Below are 13,493 nucleotides of genomic sequence, written 5' to 3'. Positions count from 1 at the left end.
GCCCTTAACTGTGACCACTTTAAGAGGCACTGTGACCTCCTGGGAAATGGATATGCTGGGAGTCAGAAAATATGGTTTCAGGTCCATAATAGAATAACGCCTCAAGTAATTTTAAATTTTTACATGGATTTTCATTTTCTTATTTGTAAAATAAGTGTACTGGGTCAGACCAGGTGTTCCCAAGTACTGGCCTGGGTATTATCAGAATCACCTGGGCAACCTGTTGAAAATGCAGGTCCTCAATACCCTAGCCCTGAATTCTGAGTCATTTGAGGGTCACTGATGTGGGCTATGCCTAACATCCTGCTTCTGTATGCATCAGTGTTTATTTCAAAGGCTAAAAAGAGAACAACTATATAAACTCTGTAAGTCTCAAGGAGAATGGAGTGCTGCAACTTTATCCCCCTCTTTTTTTGACATCTGCCACTTAGTATATTTCTAGCAGAGCAAGATATTAAAATAACTTTCTCACTGGGGCCCAAAATAGGCTGATATAAAATAAATGCAGACTGTATTTCAACAGCCGGCAGCCCTGAACCTCCTCCTGCCACACTGTTCATCTCCAGGAGCCACTGTAAATTCTGCCACGCACGCCAATTCCCTGAGGGCTTCATTACTTGGGTCTTTAAAAGGGATTCACTCATCCTGTGGCTCTTGGAGGTGTGCTTCTTGTCAATCCAGGTCATGAGAAAAGAAAGTAATTTTTCCCGGTCTTTAGCAGTTCACAGAGAATGTGTGGTTTGAACCTTGTTTTATCTTAAAAAAAAAAAAAATGTGAAAACAGACCAGTTGCGTGCCAGCGCTCCTGACACGGAAGGCCTCCTCTGACAGCTACAGTGAGCGCTGCAAAACAGTATTCCACACCAGAGCAAACAAAGCCAGTGCTCTGATTGAGAGGATGCACAGAGGGATTAATTCCAAAACGTTTATATACCCGCCTCTGCAGACCAAAGGCAGATAGATTCCCTGTTGGTAAGTAATGGATGTACAATGTGGTCTTTTTACTTTAAGAAACAAATGCTTTTTTATAAGTCAGGTAACAAAGAAGGATTGGATGACATAAATGAGCTGCTTCTAGTTTCTAACTACTATTATCTGGACTTGAAAACTGGATACGGAAAAACCTTTTTCTAAAAGCAGAAAACTAATATTTCGCAGCAGGGAGTGCAGAAATTGCTAGAGACGGATCATCTCTGCTTATCATGTTATTCTTCCCCAATGCTACCAGTTTATGTTTTAGAGTAACAATTTAAAAAATAAGATTCTCATCTTAAACCGTCAAGAAAAACTTTCTTTTAAAATTTTTCAGTTGAAAGGACATAAAGAACACCCATTTGCTCTCCAACTCGACTGGTTAGTTGCCAATATACTGCCGTCTTTGTTTTCTCTCTAAATGATCATTTGCTCACTATATGAGACATAACGATGTCTCATCTCTAACTATGTCCCTCAGCATTTATCTCATAAAAACAACATTTTCTCCTACACAATTACAAACCCATGACCACATATAATAATTTTAACATTTATTATTTAATATAATGTCCATATTCAAAATTTCAAGTCCAAACAATGGAGTCCTTTAGAGGTATGTTTATCCCAATCCAAGATCAAATTAAAAATCATACATTCCCTTTAAATGTCACAGCTTTTTAATCTCTTCTAATCTAAAACAGTCTCCACACCCCCACCTTTTCTGTCTTTTATAATATGTCATTTTAAAAAGGAATCCATGTTAGTTGCCCTGCAGAATATCCCTTATCCTGGACTTGTTTTCACATGATTAGATTTAGGTGAAGCTATTTTTGAAAGACAGCTACATAGATGATGCTGTATACTTCTCCATTACATTAGGAGTCATACAGTATCAGCTGTCTTATTATTGGTGAGACTGTTTGTTCACTTCTCCCCTTTGTCTTCAGTAAGTAAACTGTAAGGGTGCTTTGAGTCCCTGTGATTATTTGGTTTCCTTACTAACTATTCATTCAATTGTTTTAACCAATTATTCACTAATGATTCTTGTTTGAATAAAAGATTACATTGGTGGCTGCAAAAATAAAAAAGATAATAATGATATTTTAAAGGTCTGCTTTGGTACTGCCAGAAATATCACTGACTCCTTCAGAGAAAAGGAATTTCACGACTTACTGAAAACAAATTCGCTTTGCATTTGCATTGGTATGAAGATGTGTAATTTAGTATGTATATATAAGATCTATTGGTGGACAGAACTGGACTGCGTAGGTACCTGATTTTACCATCCCTCTCCAGGGAAAGCTATTTTTTGGAGGCAAATGTGAATGTCCACGGAATTAACTTTCTTATATTCTCTTCCTTCCTCTTCAGTGTAAGAGGAAGAAATACACAGATAAGGAAGGCTATGGTATGCCATTAGGGTTTCCCAGGTGGTGCTGGTTAAAGAATCTGCTTGCCAATGCAGACAGACACAACAGATGCAGGTTGACATAACAGACACAGGTTGACCTAACAGACATAGGTTCGATTCCTGGGTTGGGAAGATCCCCCGGAGGAGGAAATAGCAACCCACTCCAGTATTCTTGCCTGGAGAATCCAATGGACAGAGAATTGTGATAAGCTACAGTCCGCAGGGTTGCAAAGAGTCAGACCCGACTGAAGTGCCATAACACATGGTACCCCATTAAAAAAGAGCAGAGGCTTTTATCACCTACATGATAAATCTCTCTCTGTTCAGAAGTCCTGTTATTGCTTTTAAGCCATTTTTCTTACCATGCTTCTCTTGGAATCCAGAAGAGATGTGAAATATAAAATTACAGTTTGACTAAGAAAAAAAAATCTAGCTGGATCTCAGAAAGGCCATGAGCAAGGAAATGAGGCTGACAGAACTGAGTTGCTTCCTCTAGTAGCTATGTCCCAAGGTGGTGGCCAGGTCCCAAGGTGATGGTCACCAACCCTGATGGTGTACTCCAAGCTCCCTGTGTCAAAAAGCAAACTTATACCAGTGTTCCCACTTAACTTTCCTATTTTTATTAACAGCACAATTCTTCCTGTTATCCAAGTTCTATATCTTGGTTTTGGCCTCTGACCACTCCTCACTAGTATATATCTGCCAGCTTCTTCCTGTCATATCAATTTTCAGGTCCAATATATTTCCTCTCTAAAGTGAATTTTATAACTAATCTCCTTACTTTTCCATTCTCACTGCCAACACTCTGATTAGGACTTTCCCCCTGCACTTATCAACAGATTCCCCACAACTCTGACTACAGTATTGATAGTATTTTCTTGTTCTTCTGATTCTATATAATGTAGTCAGATATACCTCTAAAACACATTTCAAACCTTGAAATTACCTGGCTCAAAAACTTTCAGTTTCTGCTCCATGACTTCTGAATCAAGTTCACTTTCTACAAACATCCAAAAGTCTTATTTTTTCAATTGGGGCAAAATTCACATCATGAAAAATTTACCATTTTACTCAATGACATTTAGTACATTCACTATGTTGTGCAACCATTACCACTATCCAGTTCCAGAACATTTTTGTCATGCTGGAATATGTATCAATACTTCATTCCTTTTAATGGCTAGATAATAATCCATTGCATGGATACATTATCCATTCATCATTTGATGGGAACTGAGTCATTTCCATTTTTTGGCTATTGCTATACATGTTTTTGTTTGACCCAGTCTTTAAGTATAGTCATTATGTACTATTTTGGCAATTCTTCATCTGTCTCTATACTGCCCTATGTTTTTTGTCCTCCATCCAAATTATAATGTTTTTTTTTCCCTTTGAATACATGGCACACTTGCCCATCTGCAACTGTTCTTCATGGCTTCTGTTGTGAAGGAAGCCCTCACTCCCATCTTCATTGTTAAGCTTTTCTTCAAGGACTATCTCAGATATCACTTACTTTACAAACCCTTTCTTGACATTTTCAACCAGATTCAAACTCTCTTTCCTCTGAGCTGCCCAAATGGCATCAATTACAGTATTCCTTACATTTGTTTCTCTTAACAAGGCCACAGACAACCTTCAGACAACTTACTGCTGTATCTCTTAGATTCAAGCACTTCGTTTCCTTAAGTGCATCAGAAAACCTTAAGAAGTATTTTAATTTAGGAGATAATTAGAGCCATTTCATAGTCTTTGTGGTCTCCTTTCAAATGCCTATACTCTACATGGTAGAGGATGTTGTATTACTCCTTTTGAAACTACTAAAAAATAACATAAATAATTAGAAAAATATCATATGGCATTAATGAGGACTCTCTGAATGTGTACCTTCTCTTTTGTTTAAGAATATACATGTGTTATGTTTGTGCACACTATCCTTTTCTAGCAATTTGTTTTGAATGTTTTATTTTTTGAATAAAAAGTAGGATAGCTAGGGACAAGTGAGTTATAGTTTAGTACTGGTAGTATGTATTCACTTAAGGTATTTTGTGGATGGCTATGACAGTGTCAGAATGTCACAAGCCTAAGTGACATTTCAGTACTTTCAGACATAGCCAAGAAAAAAATTATCATAATTCTTATTTCTTATTGTAATGGCAGCAGGAAACTAGAAGGATCATTAAAAATAAAGCATGCTGACCTGCAATAGCCCCTGGACTGCCTGAGAGAGTCAGAGCTCTGTGGTTCTCTGAAAGATTCTAACTTTCTTTTATTAGGAATCAAAATGATAGCTGAGTAATGACTTCACTTCCCTAGGGTGAATCACCCATTCACTATCAGTATTTCTACCTGATCATTATTTTTCAGCAGCTACAAATTTAAATTTAAAATTAAGGTAGGGAGGGATCTGTAGAATTTAGTATGGAGACGTTGCTCAACAAATATCTTTCAGCTGTTTCTGATCTGGTTTGGGGCTCTGAACTGCCTCTTATAGAAGTGCATAGTGTGTGTGCTGTGGGTGCAATGGAAGAGTGCCTTCCAATCTTAAGACTTGGGGAGGAGGAGGAAGTTGGACAGAGTGATATGAAAAATTCCAGAGGTGCTCTGCTTCTCGGCTTTGCAGTGATGCTGAATGGGCACTAAAGGTATGTAATCCCCTCTTCCCTTCCTTGTCTAGTCATTAATTCTCACTCTCCCTAAGCAGGAAATTGAAAAGGTAGATGGGACTCAAACCTACCTGAGCAGAGCAAGGAAATAATTTTATATGTGACAATAAAAAATCATAATTGTCTTTCATCACTGGGAGCAAGATATTTCTATTTCTTAAAGGTGTCAAAGGTAGTATTTAGCTTCTAATCCAGATAAATATATTTTCTTACAATGCATCTCTTGTTTAAGAGTTTTTAAAAAAAGAAATTTTTTAGATTTGAGAGCCGAAAGGGACCTTAGAAATGATCTACTTCAATGCCATCATTTTACAAAAAAATAATAAAAAAGATGTTAAAGAGAGTGATTAAGGTAAACAGATGCTAGCGGAGCCCAAACCAGAATCCAGGTCTCCCAAATCCTGGTCCTCTATGGGCCATTTCTGTTAATACCACCTTGACTATTTCTATTTAACAAAATAAGCTGCCACCAGTTTTGTCCCCAGAAGACTACACCACACACACTTTTTGACAAATACTAATGGGTGACTGGGGCTTCCCAGGGGACACTAGTGGTAAAGAACCCGCCTGCCAATGCAGGAGACATGAGACACAGGTTTGATCCCTGGGTCTGGAAGAGGGCAGGGCCACCCACTCCAGTATTCTTGCCTGGACTGGACAGAGGAGTCTGGAGGGCTACAGTCCATAGGGTCCACAACGAGTTGGACATGACTGAAGCGACTTAGCACGCACGCACAATTGGATGACTACTCCAAGTGAGTCATTATGCAAATACCATTGGTAATTCAAAAGTAAATTCACTATTATCCTTAAGAATCTTACAATAAAATTCAAAACCTGGGGGAAGAAAGTATCATAAAAATGCAGAGGAGAAAAATATCACAGGAAGTTGGAAAGAGAGCACTAGAAGTAATTTCAGGATTAATAAGTAGCCTCCTTGAGATTGAGGATAGAATGTCCCTCTCAAGTGTTATGTAAATTGTGTTCCCTAACTCTGACTAGGGGATATGCACAGATCAAGATCATTATTGTAGACAGCTTTATCTAAACATGAATATAACTTAGAAAATTAAAATAAACTCAAGTAAGGAGTTTTTTAACCTGAAAAATGTTGCTCCTTGCATGACAGAAACTAACTTCTTACATTTCTTATTTGCTTCAGGTGAATTCATCTTTTTTTCTTCTGTGACCCTGTTCATGACTCAGACATGTAGATATAAGAAGGGCCTAAAGGCACTGAGGTGAGGAATAAACTGCTAGTTTTTCCTGAAGGATGAGGATTTAGAGATGATCACAGAAGACCTAGGTTGATGGACATAACCCTGTTTGCTCATGGGTTTCATCTCAGCAGAGTTTATTGACCTCTGGACAATGTAGTTAATTTACTAGAGTTAATGCCTAGATGGTGGTTTAGTTGCTAAATTGTGTTTGACTCTTGCAACCTCATGGACTGCAAGCCTGCCAGGCACCTCTGTCCATGGGATTCTCCAGGCAAGAATACTGGAGTGGGTTGCCATTTCCTTCTCCAGAGGATCTTCCTAACCCAGGAATCGAACCCAGGTCTCCTGCACTGCAGGAAGATTCTTTACCAACTAAGTTATGAGGGAAGTTACCTGAGTTAATGCCTAAGGCATAGGCTATTTGGAAAGCATATCCCTTTGAACTGAAAATCAAGTTGAAGATAACGATTTGGGGATATTTCACCAGCTGTTTAGGAAATCCTGGACTCTCACGTAGTCTATATTTACAACTCTGTAAGTTTGCAAAGACACTAAGAGTTAAACATGTCCCTTTTCTGTGAAGCTTCTTTAAAATTCTTATCTGTGTTACTCATATATATATTATATATGCATATATGTGAATAGCCAACTGAGACTTCATAGCTTTCATTTAACATATTTAGCTGGATCTTTTCAACCAAAGTATATAAATCTGCAATGTATTCTAATGTAACCCAATTAGAGTTACTAACGCCATCTGTATATATATATTTTTGGTTCAGCTGTCAAAAAGCATACAAATACAATCCTTGTAATACAATATTCAATAGTTGTATAATGTTTCTTTTTATTATACTTCATTTAACTTTTTTCTATTTTCAAGTGGATCAATTTTCATTTTCTTCCTTTTACAATTAGTATCTTACTACATATTTTAATATATAAATCTTTGCCCACATCTCTGATATTTTTCCTGGGATACATTATTAGAAGTGCAATTACTATAGCAAAGTATATAAAACCTTAAAGGTTTAAAAATAAAAACAAACATATATATAGTAATTAAAGACTCGAATAGCGCAAGGCTTCTAACAAAATATCCTAGCACTCTTCAGACCTTGTCGGTCTCATTTTTCCTCTCTTTGGCTAGTTCTTCTATCTTCAAGTACTGTTCTTTCTTGATTTTTAAGTTTTAGACATTATCTATTGATCCTATTATGATAACAGGAATAATTACATTTCTTATATGACCAAACATATTCCTTTCCCTTACCCTCTCCTCAGTGATTGTATTTTTTGGTTTAAATTAGTATTTGGTATTCACATTTTTATGCTATATAAATATTATTCTCTAAGCCATGTACAGTATTATGATTACATTTCCTTTCTTATACATTAAAATTTTTTCACTATAGCTAAAAACTGCCTCATTTAATTTCACATGTTTAATGCGGCTGTTTAAAGAAGTGGGCCCCAAACTGATAGAAACTGTTACCAGTGATAGATGAGGTACACAGGTGCCTCCCCTTGATTCTGGGTGGGCTTGTGATTATTTTCAAAGGAGACCATGAAGACGAGAGGTGACACCAGAGGCTGGTCATAGAAGAAAATGCGGCCTCTGTTTGCTGGAAGGACGCTCTGTGTTTGGAGTTTTGAGTTGGCAAGTAAGTAGTCTGACTACTCCGAGGCAGCCATTTGTGAGAAGCCAAGCTAAGTTGGGGGGTGCGGGGGGATGTATGAGTACTTGGGTTGGTAAAGACCTCATTTTCTTGACAGCCCAGCCCAAGTGCCAGATGTGACTAGAGTCTCCAAATGATTCCAGTCTCCAGCATCACTGAATCACCTCCAGCTTCTGAGTCTTTCCGCCTGAGGTCCCAGACATCAGGGAGCAGTCATCCCCTCTGTGCACTGTCCAAATTCCATCCATGAACATAATAAAATGGTTATTATTATTATTATTATATTTTTTTGGCCAGGCCGTGCAGCATGTGGGATCTTAGTTCCCTAACCAGAGATCAACCCCACAACCTTTGCATTGGAAGCTCAGAGCCTTAACCACTGGACCACCGGGGAAGTCCCCTAAAATGGTTATTTTAAGCAGTTAAGTTTTGGGGTCATGTGTCAGGTAACAGTAGTAACTAGTACACTTAGTTTTCATGTTCCTGTCATTAATTGTTCCTAAATTCTCAACATGGCCAAGCACATCAGGGGATCATCAGTTCCATGTTTTCCTTAGAGGTATTTCTTCTGGAGATCTCTGTCCTCGTGTTCCAATCTGGCTTGGATGCAGAGCCATCAGCCGAGGACCTGCTTGGATGAGAGATAGTATAGCATGTTACTGTATTTAAGGGTTTGGGTCCTGTAGTGAGGCTGCCTGAGCTTGCATACTGGCTCCATCACTTGCCAGTGCTGTGTGGCTGTGCTCAAGTTAATCTCTCTTTGCCTCAGGTTTCTCGTTAGAACAGTAGGTGGCACATAGTAAGTGCTCTTATTGTTGGCATTCTTCTTGTTGTTTACTACTTTTCCTTTCATGGGAAGTCCTGGGAATTCCTATCACTTCACACCTATGGCTGATGCCCTAGTTCCTAAACTCCATGCCTTTTTCTTTCTTTGTTACTCCCTTGATAGAATATATAACCAGTTTCCTAAAAAAAAAATAAGCTTAGGAGGTTTTTTGAAATGCTGTTTTAAGTTGTCTTTATTTAATATCACATTTGCTAGTACGACTGGCATAAAATTCTAAGTTGGAAACAATTTCTCTTTGAATGTTGAAGTTATTACTTCATTGCCTTGAAGCTTTCAGTGTCACCACTAAGATAATACTAACTCTTGATCCTTTGTACATTGGTATTTCTTTTTCTTTCTGGAAGTATTAGGATCTCTTATTTACCCCCACTGTTTCACAATTTGATAATGATAGTACTTGGTGCTGGTCTTTTAAAATTCATAATTGAGAATACCATTTCAATTTGGAGACATCTTCAGGTCCCTCAATTCTTAGAATTTTTCTTTTCTTTAATTCTTTGTTAATTTTTTCATCTCCATTTTCAGTTTTCTCTTTCTGGGACTCATCATAGATGCAAGATCTTTCAATTGGTCCTCTAATTTTCTTATCTTTTCTATTTTTCTATTGTCTTTTTAGTCAGTTTTCTGGGGATTTTCTTATTTATTTATTCTATTCTTCTGATTTTTTTTTAAAGCTCTACTTTCATATTTTTATACTTTATAATTCTGATTCCTTATTTTTGAATTGTCCCACTTTACATATCACCTGTTCCTTTTATTTTAAGTGATTTTATTTATTTCTTTATTTTTGGCTGTGCTGGGTCTTCATTGCTGTGAAGGCTTTTCTCTAGTTGCAGCAAGCGGGGGCTACTCTCAAGTTGGCACGCACGGGCTCCTCGCTGCAGTGGCTTCTCTAGTTGCGGAGCACAGGCTCTAGAGCACGCGGGCTTCAGTAGTTGCGGCATGCGGGCTCCGCAGTTGCAGGTCCCAGGCGCCAGAGCACAGGCTCGTAGTTGCGGCCCCTGGGCTTGGCTGCTCTGTGGCTTGTGGGATCTTCCTGGATCAGGGATTGAACTTGTGTCCCCTGCACTGGCAGCCAGATTCTTTACCCCTGAGCCACCAGGGAAGCCCACCATATCACTTGTTCTTATTTTATGGATTTATTATCTTATGTCACTGAATATATTAATTACAGTACATTTGAAATTTTTTTTTCCCTTTGCACTGTCTCTGTTTCTTTTTTTTTTTTTTAATCAGTTAGCTTTTGACTCGTTCTTTCACGGCAGAGGCTGCTCTGAAATGCCCAGGGGTCCTTTATTAGCTATTCTACTTCAGTTGGATATTTCGGTGCCCTTGGACACTCTGAGGCTTGTCAACTGTTGGACCTCACTGTAAAGCAGCCGGTCAGGGACACGGCATGTTTACTGAGGGAGCCCCAAAGGTCCACATCTGCAGGGCTTTTCCTCTGAGTTTGACAGTTTCCCCAGAAAGGAATCCTCTCGTTTTCTACCTGGTGAATATGAGGAATTTTAAGCTGGCTGTTGGCATTTTGAGATCTATTACGGAGGAGGCAGGGGAGAGGGAAAATCTTATTTTTCCAAAAGCAGGTATCTCTGCTCTCTCTTCTCTAAGTATGTTATCTATCTCCACCTCAACTGTGCCTGGTTCCCCAGGCTGTGTCTCAGATTAACCCAATCAATTAGAACCACCAAGCTAAATAAATTTCATGAAGCTCTGGATAAAAGGCCAAGAACTTTTTAATCCAGAGTTTCTGGATCAAAAAAAATCCAAAAAAGTTTTGTCTCATCTTCCATACCTTCTCTCTCCCACAAAAAAGTAGAAAATATATCCAATTCAAGTCCCTTAACTCCTCCTACTTAACCATACTTTTTTTTTCTTTCTTCTTTGATAATGCCTCAGAACTTGAGTATTCAGGGTCCAAGTTTGTTTTAAAATAACCCAATGAGCTGACAGACGGAGCTCCTGGAATTCTGCAGCTTGTGCGAGAGTCTACAGATGGGAAATTGCCGTCAGTTAAAGGGTGGTGCTATTACCATAGCCCAATTTTTGAAAGCCTTTAGGAAAAAAAGTCATCTGAGTTAATTAGCATTCACCACAGGCACTAGTTTTGTATTACAATATTCTATAAACTCAAATAACAAGAAAATACAGTTGTAGTCTCTAGCTTTTAGCTAACATTTAACTCTCAAAAATCGTATATTATAAAGTAAGAGTTTTACCTGTTACATGAATAAGCTCTTATATGACTGATATATATGCTCTATATGACTATTGCTCTTAGATTGTCATAAAATATGAGTTATGTTTTAAAATTAACTAAATACTATTGGTATCTAAAATAAGAGCAATTTCATTTTACCTCTCCGATCTGCTTTATCCACAAATCTCTTCCAAGAAACTCCTGGTGTAAGACTACAGGCGCGGAGTTTAGATTAAAAGTCGAGGAGTCACTGGTCTTTTCTTTAATAAAAGGCTGGAGATCAGAATTTATCTAGAAAGAGTAGTCAAAGAGTTAAATCAGTAAATGCATATACATTGGCATGTTTCAGTCATGTTCAGAAAGCACCAGTTATATAGTGAAAAATAAAGCTTAACGAACAGTTTTTAGATGTACTGTAATAAGCAAAAGAACAGCTCATATGATTAACAATAATCTTAAAAAAATTTTTAAATAGTTTTTCCCTAACATATTCCTTTTTTATTTAAATTTATTTTCATTTTTAAGTTTAAGCTAAGGATTTAGAAATTATATTTATTTTATAAATATAATTGCTTAATAAACTAATCAATGATTTAATAAAGTACATAAACACTCATCTGGAAATATTACATATTTCTGTACATATTCCCCCCTTCTTATGAGCTATTTAAGCAGCATCTAAGAAATACATACTAAATGGAATTTAAAATAACATATACATAGACATAACAATATAGAAGCTAATCTTGAGACATTTTTAAAAAATTTATTTTTAATTGGAGGATAACTGCTTTATCGTGTGTGGTTTCTGCTGCACAATGTGAAGTGGGCACAAATATACATATATCTCCTCTCTCTTCAACCTCCCTCCCTTAAGACATTTTATATTTCAGTTATTGGAATTAAAGCTTTCAATTTTACTCCATATATTTTTAAATTTCATTAACTTTCCACAATATGTTTTACATAGGAACTACACAGAAACTGTAACAAAAATCCAAATATTCTTGCATTTTGTTACTAGCAACATTACATGTTATTTAATAATTTGCAACAATCCTTTCAAGAACCTTTCAGGTGGTAAAAAGACAAACATCACAAATATGGCTGAAGTAAGTTCTAGCTTTCTATCAAAATTATGCAGTACTCACTAATCATACTGTTTATATTACATAATAATCACCATGAACAATAGATTTTATGTACTCAATAAACAGTTTCTGATATATAAAGCAGTTTATTAAATGGTAAAAGGCTTCTTGTGTATCATTTTAGCTATTTAAATACTGAAAAAACAAAGGGTGTGCAAATACCTTATGACTCATAGCCATGTGCTTCCCATACTGAAATGCCATATCCTGAACCTCAGCATCATGCTTTGCTAATTCCATCGCAGCTTGGCAGCTCTTTGCTAGTAAGGCCCCATGGGAGAGAAAAGTCTGCTCCTTCCAAGTCGATATTCCAATATCATCTGTGATACGATTTTCCTAAAAAATGCAACAAAAGCCAAGATTAAAAAGATTTTAGGAGTAATTTAATTGTTTCAGTTTTTGAAGAACAAGTGTTAAGAAATGAACTATTGGGACGTCCCTAGTGATCCAGTAGCTAGGACTCTGCTCCCAATGCAGGGAACTGAAGTTTGATCACGGGTCAGGGAAATAGATCCCACATGCCCCAACCAAGAGTTCGCATGTTGCAACTAAGGATCCTATGAGCCGCAACTAAGACCCGGCACAGTCAAATAATTTCTTTTTTAAAAAATGAAATGAACTATTTAAAACACTCAGGTTATCACAACAAGACATAACTAAAGGATGCTGACCCTCACCTCCACCTGAAGGGAACTAAGGAGGTGAGAACTGTTTTTTTGGGGTAATTGAGAAAAATGAAAGAAATGTTGAAGTAAATTTTATTTTGAACTAAGGAATTTCTATTAAAATATACTTTAGGGGAATTCCCTGGCAGTCCAGTGGTTAGGGCTCTGCGCTTCCAGTGCTGGGGACTCAGGACAGATCCCTGGTCAGAAAACTAAGGTTCCACAAGTCACGTGGCAAAAACAAACAAAGCAAATTTAAAAAATGATATAAAAAGTATACATCTGTAGATCTCTATCTCTCTATATATACACTTACGGGATAAGGCAAAAATATTAACAGAAACTTAAACCTTCAAACTAACTCTTCTATATTTGTATCAGTTCTTAATTAAGTGCTAGTATTCCAAGATACAAGAATCCTGTTGTCTTTATGTTAAAACGTCAAGGGCATAATGAAGGAACTGCATTCTCTTATAACCAGGTAGACAGAAAAATCAGAGAGGAGGTAAACCATTATTATAATGGAGTATGATTAAATAACACTATTCAACAAAGTTTATTCCCATAAGAAGAAAAAAGGTATAAGGGACGAAATAATTGTAGTTTATTTAATTTCATCTTTTTACATTACAAAAATTACAGTAGTGTCTTTAAGTAAGCATACACAAACCTACTGACTGTA

At 37.1% G+C, this 13,493-nt stretch overlaps 1 protein-coding gene across 2 annotated transcripts in view; it reads right to left on the bottom strand.

Annotated features, from left to right (window-relative positions):
- PDSS2 (decaprenyl diphosphate synthase subunit 2) overlaps positions 1–13,493 on the bottom strand; it is a 251,015-nt gene that overhangs the window by 31,621 nt on the left and 205,901 nt on the right. For both annotated transcript variants that reach the window (XM_065911355.1, XM_065911356.1), the window contains 2 exons: positions 12,309–12,482; positions 11,155–11,286 (listed from right to left, as the gene is read on the bottom strand). In XM_065911355.1, the coding sequence (XP_065767427.1) occupies positions 11,155–11,286; positions 12,309–12,482 (306 nt within the window). The remainder of the gene's footprint in view (positions 1–11,154; positions 11,287–12,308; positions 12,483–13,493) is intronic.

The sequence above is a fragment of the Muntiacus reevesi genome, chromosome 19, assembly GCF_963930625.1.
Source record: "Muntiacus reevesi chromosome 19, mMunRee1.1, whole genome shotgun sequence".
NCBI lineage: Eukaryota > Metazoa > Chordata > Mammalia > Artiodactyla > Cervidae > Muntiacus > Muntiacus reevesi.
This window is presented reverse-complemented; position numbering and strand designations above follow the sequence as displayed.